Here is a 17,872-nt window from a genome sequence, read left to right on the forward strand (position 1 = left end):
TACTTGGACAAACATTTGATACAGTTGCCAGGGGCTGAAGGACCGGCTGTTCACCAATATACTGTAGCTGTTCGCCTTACTCCCATCCAAGGGGTTTTTGCTCAATTGCAACATCAACAGAGTGCACGCACATCCGGAAGTAGCTCAGACCACTCATTATCTGCTGAGGTTGACTTGGTCTACTGGAACGAAATATTCTTTTTCAAAGTTGAATCCCCGGTGGGTACTATATAGACTTGTTCATTCAACATGTAGCCATGACCATCTTTATTTTATTCATTCATAGTTACACCGGTGGCAATTATGATTTATTGAAGAATTGATTGATAGTTATCAATGGCCATTCAATCGGATTATTCATTGTTATTTATAATCCTTTTTTGGGTGAATTGGTGCTGTTTATATTATAAATTATGTATAATTAGTGCTTTTGGTGTTTATGGTGCTGATATTACCAGTCTTGATTCTTAAAATGATGATAGGGGTCATTTTCATTTTTATATAAAAATCTTACATCTATAACACCAAATATCTTTCTTTACATGAGAAAAATATCTAACTTTTTCCGGACTTTGTAGATGCTTTTGATTTCTGTCAATACCATCTCTTTGTGCCTCCCTGATGTTATTCATATTTTCAAAATACACAGGAAAAATATATGCTGGAATTGATGGTAACAGATGTTGGAAAAGGTACCTTAACATGCTAGTAGTTCTCTTAAATAGAAGAATGGAGGGATGTCCTACAAATTGATTCCAATGATACTTACTCTTATTTCTAGTTGGTTCATATTTGTTATTCACATCACAACGAGTTTTGGATATGTATAACTAAATTCTTGCACACACTAATGCACTGTAGTTAAGTTTTTCGTTTGACTTGAGAATATAACACGGCACATTTTGGCAGTGAATTGAACTCCGATCTGAATTTTTTTTTTAATTCAAAACAAAAAGGGAAAGATGGGAATAAAATGTGTATGACCGACACCTATAAGGTACCTTGCTAGCTCTTGGGCGTCACGTCATCTCTATTGTTCAGATAACAACCATATCTATATTTGTTAAGATAAGAAAAAAAGAAAAGAAAAGAAAAGAACATCCATGGTTGTTATGTATGTTATTTGTAATTTCTTATGGCGATATCTTGTGTGGTAAAACTGTCACGTTTCATTTTAATTGCGTGAATCTTTTTTATTCATTTCTAATTGCCTGGAAGTGAAATGTTATGAGGAAAATTGATCTTTTTTTTTTTTTTCTTTTTTTAGTAAGTTTTTGTAGTTTTCGAGTAGTAAACCATTTTGAAAATTTAGCAAGGTCATTATAATCTCCCTCCTTATCAATTCTACAGGTGAGGCTTCTGGATTCTTTTCTGCCCCTTTAACACAGATAGCGCAGAGCTTGGAGGATGAACTTCATTTGCATGATCACGTGAATAGGTTAAGCTGTATAGAACTTGCTTCATCTGAATTGGTAATAGGTCTTGTACTTCCTGTACGATATGTAACTGTTTGACAACCATCTGGAAGTCTATTGCAATTTCTAATTTAAAGTTGTTTCTAAAAATTATATCACAGGGGAAAACATCCAAGTCCAGTGGAAGATTAAATTGTACTGTGCTTTTGTCGCCCAAACCAGAGTTTGAGAACATTAATCAATCCCAAAGTAAAGGAAGAAAATCTGGATCTATTCAAATAAGTCCGAACAGGACTGGCCCTTGGACTACTGTTAGGTTAAACTATGCTACACCAGCTGCTTGTTGGCGCTTAGGGAATGATGTCATTGCCAGCCAAGTGACTGTCAAGGACGGCAGCCGATATGTGACAGTTAGGTCTCTCGTCTCAGTGCAGAACAATACTGATTTTACACTTGATGTCTGCCTCATGTCCAAACGTTGCAAAGAAGACATGCATCTCCTGGATGAAACTGGTAATTCTGGTGGTTCAACAGCCGATAGTAACGTGGTTGTTACAGAAGAGTTCTATGAAACTGAAAAGTACAGCCCCGCTGCTGGCTGGGTTAGCTGCCTGAAATTCAGTCAGGATTTCTCAGAAGGAATTGTTCCAGAGGTAATAATCGTTCTCTCTTAAGAGAGAAAAATTGAATTCAAATTAATATCATTTAGAAAAGAAAATAGTTGAAATGAAATGAAGAAAAGCCTTTTTTTAAAATAATTTTATTAAAAAGAACTTCATTTGTTACATGTTTGGTGGAATTCTAGCTGGTCGTGTGCTTAAAACTTAGTTATAATTTAATTTGTAATATTAATTTCTCGTGATGTATGTGTTGTATATTTTCTTTTTTTCCCCTTTTTTTTAAAAAAGAAACATTTTATTGATAATTGAGATCGGGGGAAAACCCCCAACATCTATAGGTGATTACAATAAAGAGTGCCAATTATTGATTAAGAAAGATTAAGCTAAAATGAATGAAATGGTGCTTAACTTAACTTTGCATAAAAGAAAGAAAGAAAAAAAAAAAAAAACAAAACAAAACAGTGGACAAAACTAACTCCATCAAATTACTAAAGGAGGAAAAAGTGTCATAGATGGTAAGGGAGGAAGGAAGGCAATTAGATTCATCAGGATGATCTCCAAAAATAGTCATGTCGAGTGGGAGGGTTGTAAATTCAACATCATTAGTGTAACCTTCTAGTGTAATACCGACAGACTAATTTTGAATGAAATGATTCTCTTCCTTTAAATGAGGGGAGATACTTTATTTATAGGTGAAATGATTATAAGCATGTAGAATAACTAACTAACTAACTACCTACCTATTTTAACTCACTTTTAGCTCACTAACAATGCATACCCTTTAGCTTGTCTGTACACCAACTCCCCACCTCTCCCAAAAAAAAAAAAAAAAAAAAAAAAAAAAAAAAAGGAATTGACCTCAAAGATGACAATTAGGACGCCAAATGGAAGTCAACAGAAGCAAAATAAGATTTGAGATGGGCAATATTGATAATTGAATTAGTATGTTGATCACAAGTCAACTCAATGAGGTAACTTAATTTGGCCATCGGTCTACGAATGAGAAGTAGAGCTCAAATGCAGTCTTCCACTCATCTCCCGGCGTAATTCGTATTTACTGGTATCAACTCTTCACTTGGTTTGGCCACAGGCTCAAACTTGGTTGTGTACTCTGTACTTTTGGAGAACGAATTTCTTGTCATTTAATTAGATAAAAGGTACATATATATAGGAGAATGAGAAACCCTGATCTGGGATATACAATATTGCAATAAAGGACGATTGTACAAATTAATTTAAATATATCTTATAACACTCCTCAAGTTGGAGCAAATATGTCAATCATGCCCAGCTTGTTGCATAAATAGCTTATTCTTGCTCCATTTGCAGCTTTGGTAAATATATCTCCCAACTGTTCTCCAATCTTCACATATCCTAATTAACTAACTAACCTAACCTCCTTTAAATAGACTCAAAGGAGAAGGGTTTTATCACACCTATTCTAAAATTAAAACTGAATTTAAAAAGAGAATACAATCCGTCATTTTACAAGAAATATCTAAAATACTCTTTTTACAAGAAATGCCCAAAATACCCTTAATATACCTACATCAGTATCCCCGACCCCAACTCGATTAGATTTTGAATATGTAGGTATTTTAACTTTTTGCATTTACCTTAGTGTTTCCTTTTGCCCAATCTAAGCCCAACTAAAATGTCCAAGCCCAAACCAAAGATAATTTAGGACTTTTTTTTTTTTTTTTAAAAAAAAAAGTACCCATGGAGAAACAAAAGAGGAAATGGGGAAGGGGTCCCCGGCTGGACCCGTTTCCCCAACGGGAATCCCTGCCCCTATCCCCCTCTTTAAATGGCAGGGGCGGGGTTGATAAGTATTTTGTTAAGGAGAAGATTGAAGTAGGAACAATATCAATTGGATAACCCATCCCTTGGATAACCTACTACAAGATTTATTGTGATAATAAGGCCACCATCTCTATTGTCCATAATCCAGTTCTACATGATAGAACAAAACATCTCGAGGTTGATAAGCATTTTGTTAAGGAGAAGATTGAAGTAGGAACAATATGTATTTCTTATCTTTCTACATCCGAGCAAATTGTTGATGTATTAACCACAAAGGCCTTTTTTTTAACAGAAATAGAACTTTTCATTAATGCACTAACTAAAAGCCTTCCAAAGCAACAATTTGATAGATTGATTCACAAGCCGCCCATGGAAGACATCTTTAAATCACCTTGAAGAGGAGTGTTGGAATTTTTATGTGTGTATAAATATTAATTGTAAAATACTTTTCTTTATTGTTTATTATTTCCCATATTTGTAAGAGTTCTTTCTCCTATATAAGAATACTTAAGATTGCACATATTCAATAAGAAAGTGTAATCTTGTTCCCCCAAAACTAAGAATTGCCAATATCTTCTCCTTTCCGGACAAATTCACTTCTTTGGTTAAGGTTTGTGATCTTCAGTTGCAGGCTATTCCTTCTAGTTCTTTGAAAGTTACAGCTTAATGGTGTTATCATTGGTCGTTTAGAGATAATAGCCTTTTTATGGATTGTTCGAGATGTTTTTCTGTCAGAGTTTTGTATTGTCATTTTTCCTTGGGTCTCGTTTCTCTCTCCTTATGGTTTCTTAAGAGTTTATTGATCTTTTGTCGTGCAATATTTTCAATCATTTGTTTGTTGTTTTACTTGGTTTTGGTCTGGCTTGTTTTGGTTAAGTTTGTCTCTTAGATTCTTTGGGGCCTATCTCTCTCTCTCTAAGTTTTTGTGCTTCTTAGTTGATGGGTTTTCGTCTTATTTGGCATGTAGTTTTCCTCATCTTCAGTTGTTTTTGTCTCTTATATTTGTCTTCTATTTGGTGATCTTGTATTTGGAGAATGGGTCTCTTTGTATTATATCAATGATTTTTTTCCTTTAAAAAAATATATATATAAATAAATAACACACGCATATCTATTCATAGAGTTGGGCTGGCTTGACAAAGGCCAGTATCGAGGAAACAGTTATATTAATATTCAATGTTTGGTTCAGTTCTGCGAACTAAGCTTTATCAATGGCTACAACGATTTTGCATCATAATTTACACAAGTCCGTTTTTCCATTGATTGTTCCTGAGGAATGGTTTTGGTGCTTTCTTGTTTCTAGTTATTGAAATTCAGTGCATATTTGTATGGCTCATATCCATTATTTGGCTGCTTTTTAATCCAATGTTCACTTGCTCAGATAACATCAAGAGTTGAGCTACCGTCAGGTTGGGAATGGATTGATGATTGGCATTTGGACAAGACCCCTCATACTGCTGCTGATGGTTGGGTTTATGCTCCAGATGTCAAAAGTTTAAAATGGCCCTATTCTTCTAGCTCTGTGAAATCTGTAAACCATGCTAGGCAAAGGAGGTGGATCAGAAGTAGGAGGCAGATAATAAACAATATAAAGAGGGAAGTATTCATAGGGCAATTGAAGCCTGGTGATACGGTTCCCCTACCTTTATCGGTGCTGAAACATTCTGGACTTTATATCTTTCATTTTAGGCCTTCGACCCTTAATAATTGTGATGAGTACTCTTGGAGTTCAGTTGTAGATAAACCTAATCAAGATGATGTTAATGGGCCTGATATTTTTTCTGAAATATGTATTTCAACCCTAAGTGAATCTGAGGAGTTGTTGTATTGTGTTCAGACAAGCGGAACCTCGTCAAGTAGTTCCCATAGATTATGGTTTTGTTTAGGCATACAAGCATTGGAAATTGCCAAAGATATACACTCTGACCCTATTCAGGACTGGAATCTTGTTATCAAGGCTCCATTGTCTATTGCCAATTACCTTCCACTGGTGACAGAATTTTCTGTTCTAGAGAAACAGAAAAGTGGTCATTTCATTGATTGCTGCAGAGCCATCCTTCATCCGGGGAAAACTGTGAAGGTCTATGATGCTGACATCAGAAACCCATTGTTCTTTTCACTCCTCCCACAGAGGGGATGGCTTCCTGTGCATGTAAATTTAGTTCTCTTTCATCTTGCTACATTGTTCATGAGAGATTTTGCTGTAGCCATGGTTTTTTTTTCTTTTTTCTTTTACATCCTCCTCTTTTCTTTTTGACAGGAAGCAGTTCTTATATCCCACCCTCATGGAGTTCCGTCAAGGACATTAAGTTTGAGAAGTTCAATTACTGGAAGGTTCCATTTTTTCTCCCTACCCCATTTGTTTCTCATTTTATCTTCTTCGAGACCAACGTGAGTATGGTTTGTGCAGGGTTGTTCAAGTTATTCTTGAACACAATCATAATCAGGAGCATCCATTCCTGGAGAAGATCATCAGATTCTATGCACCTTACTGGTTTTCTATTTCTAGATGTCCTCCTCTGACACTCCATCTTGTAGACAGATCAGGGAGAAAAAATTCACGAAAGATTTATCACCGGTTTAAGTCCAAAACTAATATTGACAGTGACACTTTCGAGGAAATAACTGAAGAAGAAATACACGAAGGTTACACGATCGCTTCTGCTCTGAACTTCAATTCGTTGGGCCTCTCTGTATCAATTAATCAAACTGGGAAGAGCCAGTGTGTAACTGTTGAAGATCTATCTCCTCTAGGCGACATGGTAAGAGTTTCAAAATTTGGATCCATTATCTTCTTAAAAGGGTCAAGGCATTCTTTATTAATTTGATTTTATCTGCAGGACGGATCCTTAGATCTCTATGCTTGTGATGATGATGATGAGGGAAAGCGTATGCAGCTTTTCATTTCAACAAAGCCATGTCCTTATCAATCTGTACCAACAAAGGTAATTTCTTGATTTGAGTTATTGGATACTTCAGGTGATACTCTCATCTCTTGTATCACCTTCCCAAAAGTCTTGTTTCTCTAATATTCTCATTCACCACGCTTTTTATTTTTCGTTATCAATTTTAGCTGTTATCATGGTGATGTTTTTGTGTATTTTTTATTTTTCATTAGCAATTTTCGCTCTTACCATGGATCCACCGCCAGCATGCCAAAGATCTTTCCAGTCCATTCGCGTGTGATCTTTGTGTTGTCTGTCAAAAGAACTCTGTACAGTCAACCCAAGCGACTGCAGCCATAATCCATGGCTAGGATCGATGCTTCAGAATAAACGTGCTCTAGGAAACTTAAAGAAACACAAAGAACATAAAGATAGTAATATATTGCAATATCAGGAGAAATTATAATATACCAATAGCTCTTCGGAGGCTCTCTCTCCCAAAGCCCTACTATGGAAACTCTCACTAAAATGATCCACACTTCTAAGGTCCCTAACACCCTTTATTTATAACCAGGACACCCTAGCTAATTACTACTAAGAAGAATCCCTTAGTTATATTATACAAATCTTACCCATATGTCCCGTACTCTCAACACCCTCACTCCAATTGGTACTTATTACGTGTTGGAGTGCAGGAGAATGCATCTGTAAGATTCTATAGTTCCATATTACATTGAGAAATAATGCATACACTTATGCAAGGGTAAGAAACTATGAGATTGTTGATATAATATTAAAATTTACCTTAAGTTTAAGTATTTGGGTCAATTGGTGATTTAACATAGTATCCAAGCAAGAAGTCCTGTGTTTAAACCTTTGTAACGTTCTTTCCTCCCTAATTGTTGGGGGTATTTGAGGCATTGACTTGAGTTGAGTTGGGTTTTTAACTCAACTCAATGTTTGACCACCAACCAACTTCACAAGTCAGTGTTAATTTTATTGTGATATCAAAATATCGAAGAATCTCATTCATTCTATACATTAGAGTTTAATATATATAGGCATACATGAAAGCCATAGACTATAGTGAAAAGACAATAAAGGACAAGAAACTAATAAGCTCCTCTATTTACATATACATATTGAAAAGTAAAGGATAGAAGTGAAAACACCAAAGTTACATGGAAAACCCTATACCAGGGAGAAAAAAAACCACGATAAGAGTTTTTTATTAATTTCTGATACCCAGTACACAATACAGGGACAAGTATAAATAACCAAAGGTAAGAAACCCTAGACTGTAGACACCACGTAAAAAGACTAAAATGCCCTTAGGGCTAAACAACATTTTCAACACTCCCCCTCAAGTTGGGGCGTAGATATCAATGAGACCCAACTTGCTAACACAGGTGTCAAATGTTTGTCTCGGTAACCCTTTGGTGAGAACATTTGCAATCTGTTGACTAGACGGAACATAGGGAATGCAGATACTTCCGTTATCCAGTTTCTTTTTGATGAAGTGTCGGTCGATCTCAACATGTTTGGTTCCGTCATGTTGAACAGGATTGTTAGCAATATTAATGGCAACCTTATTATCACAATAAAGTCTCATCGGGTCATGACTTTCCTGATGAAGATCTACCGGAACCTTTTTTAACCACAGTTCTTCACAAATACCAAGGCTCATAGTTCTGTACTCTGCTTCGACACTGCTCCTAGCCATGACACCTTGCTTCTTACTCCACCAGGTAACTAAATTTCCCCACACAAAAGTACAATATCCAGAGGTAGACTTTCTATTAGTAATAGAACCAGCCCAGTCTGAATCTGTGTAAATCTCAATGCATCTTTTGTCATGTTTTCTGAACACCAAGCCTTTTTCAGGCATAGACTTCAGATATCTTAAAATCCGCATAACTGCCTCCATGTTCTTTCATAAGGAGCCTGCATAAACTGACTGACCAAACTAACTGTATACAATATATCATGTCTGGTATGCGAAAGATAGATCAACTTCCCCACAAGCCGTTGATATCTTTCCTCGTTAACCAGAACATCATCTACTGATTCTACTAGATTGTTATCGACTTCTATCGGCGTATCTGCAGGTTTGCACCCAGTCATTCTTGTTTCTCTCAACAAGTCTAGTATATATTTCCTCTAAGACATTGAAATCCCTTCATTTGATCTTGCTACCTCCATTCCTAGGAAATATCTCAAGTCACCAAGATCTTTGATCTCGAACTCATCTGTCATCCTTTGTTTCAACCTGTCAATCTCAGCTGAATCATCTCTTGACAAGATAATATCATCAACATAGACAATTAAAACAGCTATTTTTCTTGGTGTTAACCTCTTAGTGAACAAGGTATGATCAGAATGCCCTTGAACAAACCCCTGGGACTTGACAAAGGTAGTGAACCTATCGAACCCGGCTCTAGGAGATTGCTTCAGGCCATACAGAGACTTCTTTAATTTGCAAACCTGATTGCCAAACTGTGCTTCAAAACCTAGAGGTGGGTTCATATAGACCTCTTCTTCCAACTCACCATTCAGAAACGCATTTTTCACATCCAATTGATGTAAGGGCCAGTCTTGATTAACGGCAATGGAGAGAAGAACACGAATAGTGTTAAGTTTTGCCACAGGTGAGAATGTTTCTGAGTAATCCACCCCATATATCTGAGTGAATCCTTTTGCAACCTACCTGGCCTTATATCTATCGAGAGTCCCAGCAGACTTGTATTTGACAGTTAACACCCACTTGCATCCTACTGTTTTGTGACCTTTCGGAAGAACAACCAGATCCCACGTTCTGTTTGTCTCAAGGGCCCGCATCTCCTTCATAATTGTGGCTCGCCATTTAAGAACTTCCGGAGCCTTGTGTACATTGCCTGGAATCATCACGGTATCCAGGCTGGCAGTGAAAGCTTTAAATCTCGTAGACAAGTTACTGTAGGACAAGAAGCTTTCATAGAGTGCTTGGTGCTTGGTGCTTGGTGCACAACCTCGTCCCTTCCATAGGGCAATCGGTAAATCCAAGGTAGCATCAATCTCACTCGTCTTGTCTACCTGTTCATCTGTACCCATCGGTTGCACATTTTCAGTTCCCTGTGTATCTCCTGGCAATTCACCACTACCATCGATCTTGACTTCGTCAGAGTTAACTACATCACTTTTAACACATTCATTATCATCAAGAATAGAGGTACCTTGAGCCGGTTCTGGTTCTGACTCTTGAACACCTTCCGGCAAAGCAACAAGGGGAACTATTTCCTTTCGGAGATTCTTCCTATAGTAGGTTATCCAAGGTACTTGTTTTGTAGGGAGGACAGGATCATTTGTTTCAAGAATAGGCTCAGGAAACAGATCTAAAGGAACAGAGTAGGTAGATGTGTTAGCCTCTTCACTAGTGGTCTCCCCTTGAGGAGGATTAATGGGAAAAAAGGGTTTGTCCTCTTGAAAGGTGGCATCCATGGTGACAGAATACTTTCGAGAGGAAGGCTGAAAACACTTATAGCCCCATTGATGGAGTGGATACCCAACAAACACACATTTTTGGGCCCGATGAGCAAATTTACTCTGATGGAGACCATGATTATGAACAAAAACAATACAGCCAAACACCCGAAGAGGAACATCTGGGAAAAGGTGAGTGGACGAAAAAGAATCTTTAAAACATTCTAAAGGGGTTTGGAATTTGAGCACATGGGAGGGCATTCGATTGATGAGATGAGCCGCAGTAAGTACAACATCTCCCTATAGATACGAGGGTAAGGATGCAGGTATAATGAGAGATCGGGCTACTTCAATAAGGTGGCAATTTTTTTGCTCAACCACCCCATTCTATTGAGGGGTATAGGCACAAGAATTCTGGTGGATGATACCTTTAACGGTTAAAAACTCACGGAGGGACTGATTAATAAACTCACACTCATTGTCACTCCGAAGAATGGCGATTTTGGTATTGAATTGAGTTTTGACGGTAGTGTAGAACTGTTGAAATACCGTCGTCACTTCAGATTTGTTTGTAAGAAGAAATATCCATGTAAGACGGATCTGATCATCTATGAAGGTGACAAATCACGGTTTACCTGATACAGTTGTGACTTTAGACGGATCCCAAACGTCACTATGTATCAAGTGGAAGGGTCGGGAAGGTTTATAGGGTTGTGAAGTAATGGAGGCTCTGGGCTGCTTTGCACGAATACAAACATCACAAGATAAAGATGACACATTCACATTACGAAATGAGTGGGGAAATAGATATTTCATATAATGAAAGTTTGGATGTCCAAGCCGAAAGTGCCATAATAAAAAATCAGTTTCAGAAATAGTAAGAGAAGACAATAAACTAGTCCTAGACAAACTCCTAGAAGAAGCATCATCGGAGAGGAAATAGAGCCCCCTGTTGTGCCAGGCAGTGTCAATCGTCTTTCCCTAGTTCAAGTCCTGAAACAAAACATCATTTGGTGAGAAAACAACTTTTTAATTCAAATCTCTAGTTATTTTACTGACCGATAGCAAATTGTAAGATATCTTTGGAACATGTAAAACATTCTGTAAAACCAATCCCTGAATCGGAGATAAGTGACCCTTTCCAGCAATGGAGGCAAAAGACCTATCTGCAATTCGTATTTTCTCATTTCCAATGCTTGGATAATAGGAGAGGAATTGATTAGATGATCCAGTTAAGTGGTCAATTTCTCTTGAGTCAAGAATCCAGGATTCATCCCCCTCAACAAAGAAACTAAAGGACTGAGGAGTATCTGATTGGACAATATTGCCAGTTCCAACTGTGCCTGGATCCACATGGTTGGCCACCTGGGGAGCACCATCAACCGTTTCACCAACGAAGGCTCGACTGGATTTAGGCTTATCATTTGGAGGACGTCGCTTGCCATTTGGTGGACGACCGTGTAATTTCCAGCATTGGTCTTTTGTGTATCATGGTTTCTTACAATGTTCACAAATTGGAGGGGTCTTTCCATTTTGTTTGTCATTCTCTGATCCAGATGACTTGACTTCAAACGTAGCAGAGTCTAAGTTGGTGGTTGCTGTACCATTCATAGCGTTAGTTCTATCCTCTTCTAATCTGACTTCTGAGCAAACTTCCATCAGGGATGACATCGATCTTTGTCCCAAAATTCGGCTCCGGACGCCATCAAATTTTGAGTTTAAGCCAACCAGAAAATCATATACGCGGTCAACCTTCTTAATCTTCGAATACTGAACCTTGTCGACTGGGCAATTTCAAACTACTTCCCGACACAGATCCATTTCTTGTCACAATAGTGACAATTTATTGAAATAAGACGTTACATCAAGAGCCCCCTGCGTGCACTCATGTACCTTTTTCCTCAATGTATAAAGTCGTGAAGCATTCTACCTCTATGAATATAGTTTCTGGACAGCTTCCCAAATATCCCGAGCTGATGCTGAATAAAGTAGTGGCTTCCCGATCTGGGGTTTTGATGCGTGGTTAATGCGATGAAATAATGGTGTATAATGCGATGGAGGAGTATGCATGGTGCATGCAAGTTTTCTTAGCAAGATCCAAGTATAAACCCTACTAAGTTACCTAATAAGTCCAGGATCGAACACAGGGACTATGGAAACAGTAAGCGACGGTAATTTCTGATGACTTTGCAATGATAAATAAAACAATGCGTTGGTTGGTATGTGTGTTTAATGTATAAACTCTACGCGGCGGAATTGAGAAAAGAGTCAATAACAACGAAAGTTACAATGAGTATGCGGGGGAATGGGTTGAGAAGGTCTTTAGATAGCGCTTCCTGAGATTGCGTTCAAGCTATGCGATCATGCTACACACACGCGACAACAATTCATCTTCCAATGCAAATGCGATAGCTCTTAGTTTTAGGACGCATGCGATGTATGCGATGATGTCTATAGGACTTATTCCTAAGTCTCTATTTCTTGTTTATGCGATGATGAACGATGCGCACAGATACAAGGTGACCGCATACCATCATATCCTATCTCTAGGGTGCATGCGATGCGTTAATAGCAAACGGAACTTATTTCTAAGTTTCTATCTCTTGATTATGTGGTTCTAATCTGACTCTCCCGAGCCTAGATTCTAATCCGACTTTTCCAAGCCTAGATTCTATTCTTAGACCACCTTCCCGAGTATCTCTAAAGGATGAATGACGCATACATAATACAAGATGATCACATAAAGTGAAGATCTTAGGTTATGCTAGCTAAGTGCTTCTCAACCCATTCGACAGTTTAGTTACTTATGCATAATGTAAAGAGAGTGGACAGATATAGAGATGCAATTTCCATTTTATAAATAAAATCAGAATACAGAATGACAATGGAAAGTAAGGATAGAGAGCCTGGTAACAATATCTTGCTTCCCAAGGCTTTACACTGAGTTTTCTCTACTCGATCCAAAAGATGTTCTTGCTTCCGTAAGAGTCGGCCCTCTCTCTTTTCTCAACGCTCCTCGGCACTCTTCCAAGTTAACCAGGACGATCTCTCGGCGTATTCTCCCTTTACTCGTCTCTGCTTTCTAAGTATATAAAATTACAGACTACGGCTATCTATGGTGAAAAAGAACTCTAAAGTCTAAATAGCGAAACCGAACTCCTTTAACGAGGGTGGCCTTCGGTATTTATAGAGCTTCAGGGTGAAAAGCTTTTTCTCTCAAATGATTGCACTAATGGGATGTCATTCATTCTCTGTCTGATGCGTCGAATAATTGTCACCGAAAAGTTGAGTGTACTTGCTACAGTATGTCGTTAACGGCTTGTCAACTAAATTCGGATTCGACAGTTATCAGCTTTCAGTCCCATCGTGATTTATTAAGCTTTCACCTCGATGCACCGGCTCTATGTGGCCACCTTCTTGAGCAGATTTTCACGAACGCATATGATCGCATAGCCTTGCAGTCGCAATATCTTAATGCGCTCGGACGCTAAATTCTTTGGATCACAATTCCGCCTTGCACCAACGCATTTTTCTGCACTTAATATATAAGTTAGCTTCTTTAATGCGATGGACACATGCGATCGCAATGTTCTAAACTTAATGCTTTTGGACGCGATTTTTTATATTTTTACCGTCGTAATCCTTCATTGTTTTATATCTTTGCGCTGTAATAACGTGCATTTTTGCCCGTTATCAAGTTCCATACTGTTTATCAAAATCGAGCGGAGGAGAGAATCCTCCCCCTTCCATATACGTTCCTGAGGATCCCCAGGGTTCGGTCTGGGTATCTCACTAACTTGTACCATCCCTCGAGGACCATTTGCACAGATTGCAACCAAGAAAAATAGTTCTCGCCATTAAGTTTTTTGCCGATAGATGTTCTTGTAGAATTGCCCACAGAACCAGACATAATGTTTGCAATAGGTAAAGTACGGTAAGCAGTTAGTTACCAGTGTTTCTGAACATAATGGAAAGCCCAGATATGTATCTGGATGAAAGTCAGTCGAAGGAGTTGCCGTGGATCTAATGGCTGCCCCAAGCGCAGAAATCTGTTGCTGCAAATTTGCCGGTTGCTGTTGAAACCCAATGGTCCCCAATGGTCCCACCAAAACTCATTGTGGGTTGTTTCTACCCATAAACCCTAAAAAATTGGTCTCTGCTGTCGTGGGAAAAGAAGTTTGATGAGCTGGCTAACCAAAGAAAGGAGTGTGGGGAAAGAAGTCTACTGTCGGTCTCTGTTGGGCTTGCTGGACCGGGCTCGGCTGGACTGGTTGGTTCAGCTAGACCGGGTTTGGCTGGACTGGTTGGTTCAGCTGGATCGGTTGGTTCGAAGGACTGGGCAGAGGAGAAGGAAGGTTCGTCTGCGATGGAAGAGATGGAAGGCTCGTCTGTGACTGAAGGCCGACTGCGTCTCGGCTGCGAAAGACGACCTAGCTGTGACCGGGTAGAAACGACGGTTGCGATGGAGGACCTCCAACGGCCGGTAGAGCGATCGGCAGTTGGAGTAATTCGAAAGGAGAAGTGGCTCGATTATCAATTCTAGGGTGTGAACTAATACGATGAAGTTTGGCAAACTGGCATGAATCACAATCTAATAAGGACAAGTTATAAAATTGAGGACATAACTTTTTTTAAGATTGAGAGAGAAGGATGACGAAGATGACAATGTGCATCAAACGGAGAAACAACGCCAGAACAAGCAATGGTTGTTAATGTCGATACCAGGTGATAAAAAATATATAGTCCTCCAGATTCATGGTCTTTTTCCAATAATCTTCTTCATCACAAGATCCTAAAACAAGCAATATAAGGATAAAATAAGAACAATTAAGGTCATGAGTTATTTGATTAATAGAGATCAAGTTAAAAGAAAACGTAGGTAAATGTAGGATAGATGACAGAGAAAGGGATGGAGTGAGAGTTACAATGCCAGATCCAAGAATAGAAAATTTTGATCCATCTGCTAAGGTAACACTGGGGAGGATGTAGAAGATAAAGGGGTGGAAAGTATGTTGGGATTACCTATCATATGAGCAGTAGCACCAGAGTCTATGACCTATTGTGTAGAGGATGAAAGAAGACGATGACTCATGTTACTTGAATTAGCAATGGTTGTAATAGGGGCATGTGCAAATGATGAAGAAAATGCTTCCGATGATATCTGGTATTCTTGAGATTTAGCAAACTTAGCGACAGAATGAACAACGGGCATTTTAGACATGCCATGGATGGATTGAGGCCGTAATTGAACCACAGTAGACGTCACTACACGGTCTTGTTCAGCCATATGTGAATAACAAATGTAGAGTTGCAAAATTTAATCTGAACCCATGAAAGCAAACCCAATAGACTGTACAACTTCTGAAAAATCCGCTGAAAAGCTGAACTTAACCAGGTTTCCAATAAAAATTTGGTTCTTTTCCAAACCGACGTCTACCACCAGCTTAATATGACCAAAGCAACAACACAAATAGGCCCAGAGTAGTAGAAAACAAAAAAAAAAAAACCAAAAGTCAGAAAAGATTCTAGCCACGCACACGCTCTCACGCGCCAATGCGTGGGACTGACGATAGAGGACTATGGCGGCGCGTGAAGCTCACGCGTTGATCAGATGGACGTTGGATCACGACGGTTTTGTAGATCGATAGCTGGGCTTCTCTTTGGAACGAGTGGTGTCAAAAAAGTAACACATAAAACTAACCAAACTTACGACGACGGTGACGGCTGCGGCAACGGCGACGGACGGTGAACACACTGCAAACGGTGGCGACAAGAAGAAGTGTAAACTCAAACTCTTCCCAAAATCCTAAACACTAATAGGTTCTTCCACCAAATCCTAATTGGCTAGAGCTCTGATATCATGTTATCGTCATATCAAAATATTGAAGAATCTCATTCATTCTCTACATTAGAGTTTAATATATATAGGCATACATGAAAGCCCTAGACTATAGTGGAAAGACGATAAAGGACAAGAAACTAATAAGCTCCTCTATTTACATATATACTCTAACATTAATTAACTTAACTCCATCAAGTTCAGTAGTGTTTATTATTAAAGTTTGCATACTAGTCGAGGAACTTTATCGTTCTCTCATTTTCTCTCTCTCCTTCCAATGCTTTTAATGAATTCACCCTCTGGCCACCACCGATCAACTCTAGTAACAATCATCACTGGCGATATGCTTAGACGACCATCTCCAGAGACCACCTTCGACGCCTAACTCTAGCAACAACCACTGAGGCGACATGCTTCCACAACCACCTCTTGTGCCCAAACTCTAACAACTACCCCCAACAACAACCACCTCTGACAATCATCACCTTCCACGTTCAACTCTATGTGACTACCACCTTTGGCAACCAACTTTGACGGTCACTTATGGTGACCAACTCCATTGATCATCTCCAACAACCAACTCAACCGATCATATATTGAAAAAGAAAAAGAAAAGGTCAATTAAAGTGCTTTTAAATATAAAATTACAATTATAAGTTTATGGTGTTTAATAGTCTGTCTTTTATAATAGTTTATACCCTCATGGCTATACTTTCGGACCTTCGGTCTCACCTAAAAGGTCTTATACGATTGGTGATAGTTGTTCTTCCTTCTATACCCATGATCATCCTTTTATCTAGCCAACGAGAGGCTTTGATCTCATTCTCAACATCAACATTCATGTATAATAAATCTAACCTACAATTTGACATAAGATGCCATAAAAAGCCCTAAACCCCTTAATAGCGTACTCTTTTTCCTTTTTTTTTTGCGTGCATATTACACTCGTACATTCCAATAATGTGAAAATATATTGTAATTTTGTTGTTTGTATGTGTTAGATATATAACTAAATTTACCTTCACCCATTAGCTTAATCTTTTGGATCAGTTGGTGATTTAAAATGGTATCAGAGCAGGTAGTCTAGGGAGGTCCTTTGTTCATGCCCTTGCATTGTCATTTTCTCCCCAATTAATATTCATTTCTTCTTGTTTGGCATTCTTCATATTTCAAGCCCACAAGTGAAGGGGAGTATTAGATATAGAATTAAATTTACCTTCACCCACTAACTTAAGCTTTTGGGTCCATCTATAATTTAAGAGTATGAAATAAAAGTATTGTGTCTACCTCAAGTACAATGGTTATATGTAAAAATTTGTAAAATATATGTAAAGGTCTTAAGTTGACATCTCAAATAAGTGTTAAAAATTTGGGGAAAAAAAAACATTTGTGCAATTAAAGGGTTAAAAAAAGGGTTAGGAAAACAAAAATAACCACATGAAAATCATTCTTTTTAAGATTACAAAAAAAAAAAAAAAAGGAAAAAAAAAAACTTAAACTGTACCAGATAATGTGACTTGGTAACTCAACTATGCAACCAAAACACAAACTTTCTAACTTTAGACTAAACAACTCTGCATCTCAAACATAGACTTTCTAACTCCAGACTAAATAACTTTGCACCCCAGACACAAACTTTCTAACTCCACAGCGATATTAACTCCAGATTTCATAACTCAACTCAACGTCCCAAATATCCCCTAAATGATTTTCACTTGTTGGGTCGTTAACATATTTCAAACCCACAATGCGAATGAGTTTTAGAGTGTTGATGAAATATTAAAGTTACCTTCACCCATAAGTTCAAGCTTTTGGGTCCATCGGTGATTTAACATAAATATTACAAGAAAA

The 17,872-nt window shown here is 38.2% G+C and overlaps 1 protein-coding gene across 2 annotated transcripts in view; it reads left to right on the plus strand.

The window, feature by feature from the left end:
* Positions 1-17,872, plus strand: part of LOC120078006 (pleckstrin homology (PH) domain-containing protein) — a 137,456-nt gene that overhangs the window by 104,736 nt on the left and 14,848 nt on the right. For both annotated transcript variants that reach the window (XM_039032177.2, XM_039032178.2), the window contains exons 43-50: positions 25-219; positions 650-692; positions 1,351-1,472; positions 1,577-2,068; positions 5,220-5,990; positions 6,099-6,172; positions 6,249-6,600; positions 6,679-6,783. In XM_039032177.2, coding sequence (XP_038888105.2) covers positions 25-219; positions 650-692; positions 1,351-1,472; positions 1,577-2,068; positions 5,220-5,990; positions 6,099-6,172; positions 6,249-6,600; positions 6,679-6,783 — 2,154 coding nt within the window. The remainder of the gene's footprint in view (positions 1-24; positions 220-649; positions 693-1,350; positions 1,473-1,576; positions 2,069-5,219; positions 5,991-6,098; positions 6,173-6,248; positions 6,601-6,678; positions 6,784-17,872) is intronic.

The sequence above is a fragment of the Benincasa hispida genome, chromosome 5 (genome assembly GCF_027475165.1).
Source record: "Benincasa hispida cultivar pf3 chromosome 5, pf3_genome.v1.1, whole genome shotgun sequence".
NCBI classification, from domain to species: Eukaryota; Viridiplantae; Streptophyta; class Magnoliopsida; order Cucurbitales; family Cucurbitaceae; genus Benincasa; species Benincasa hispida.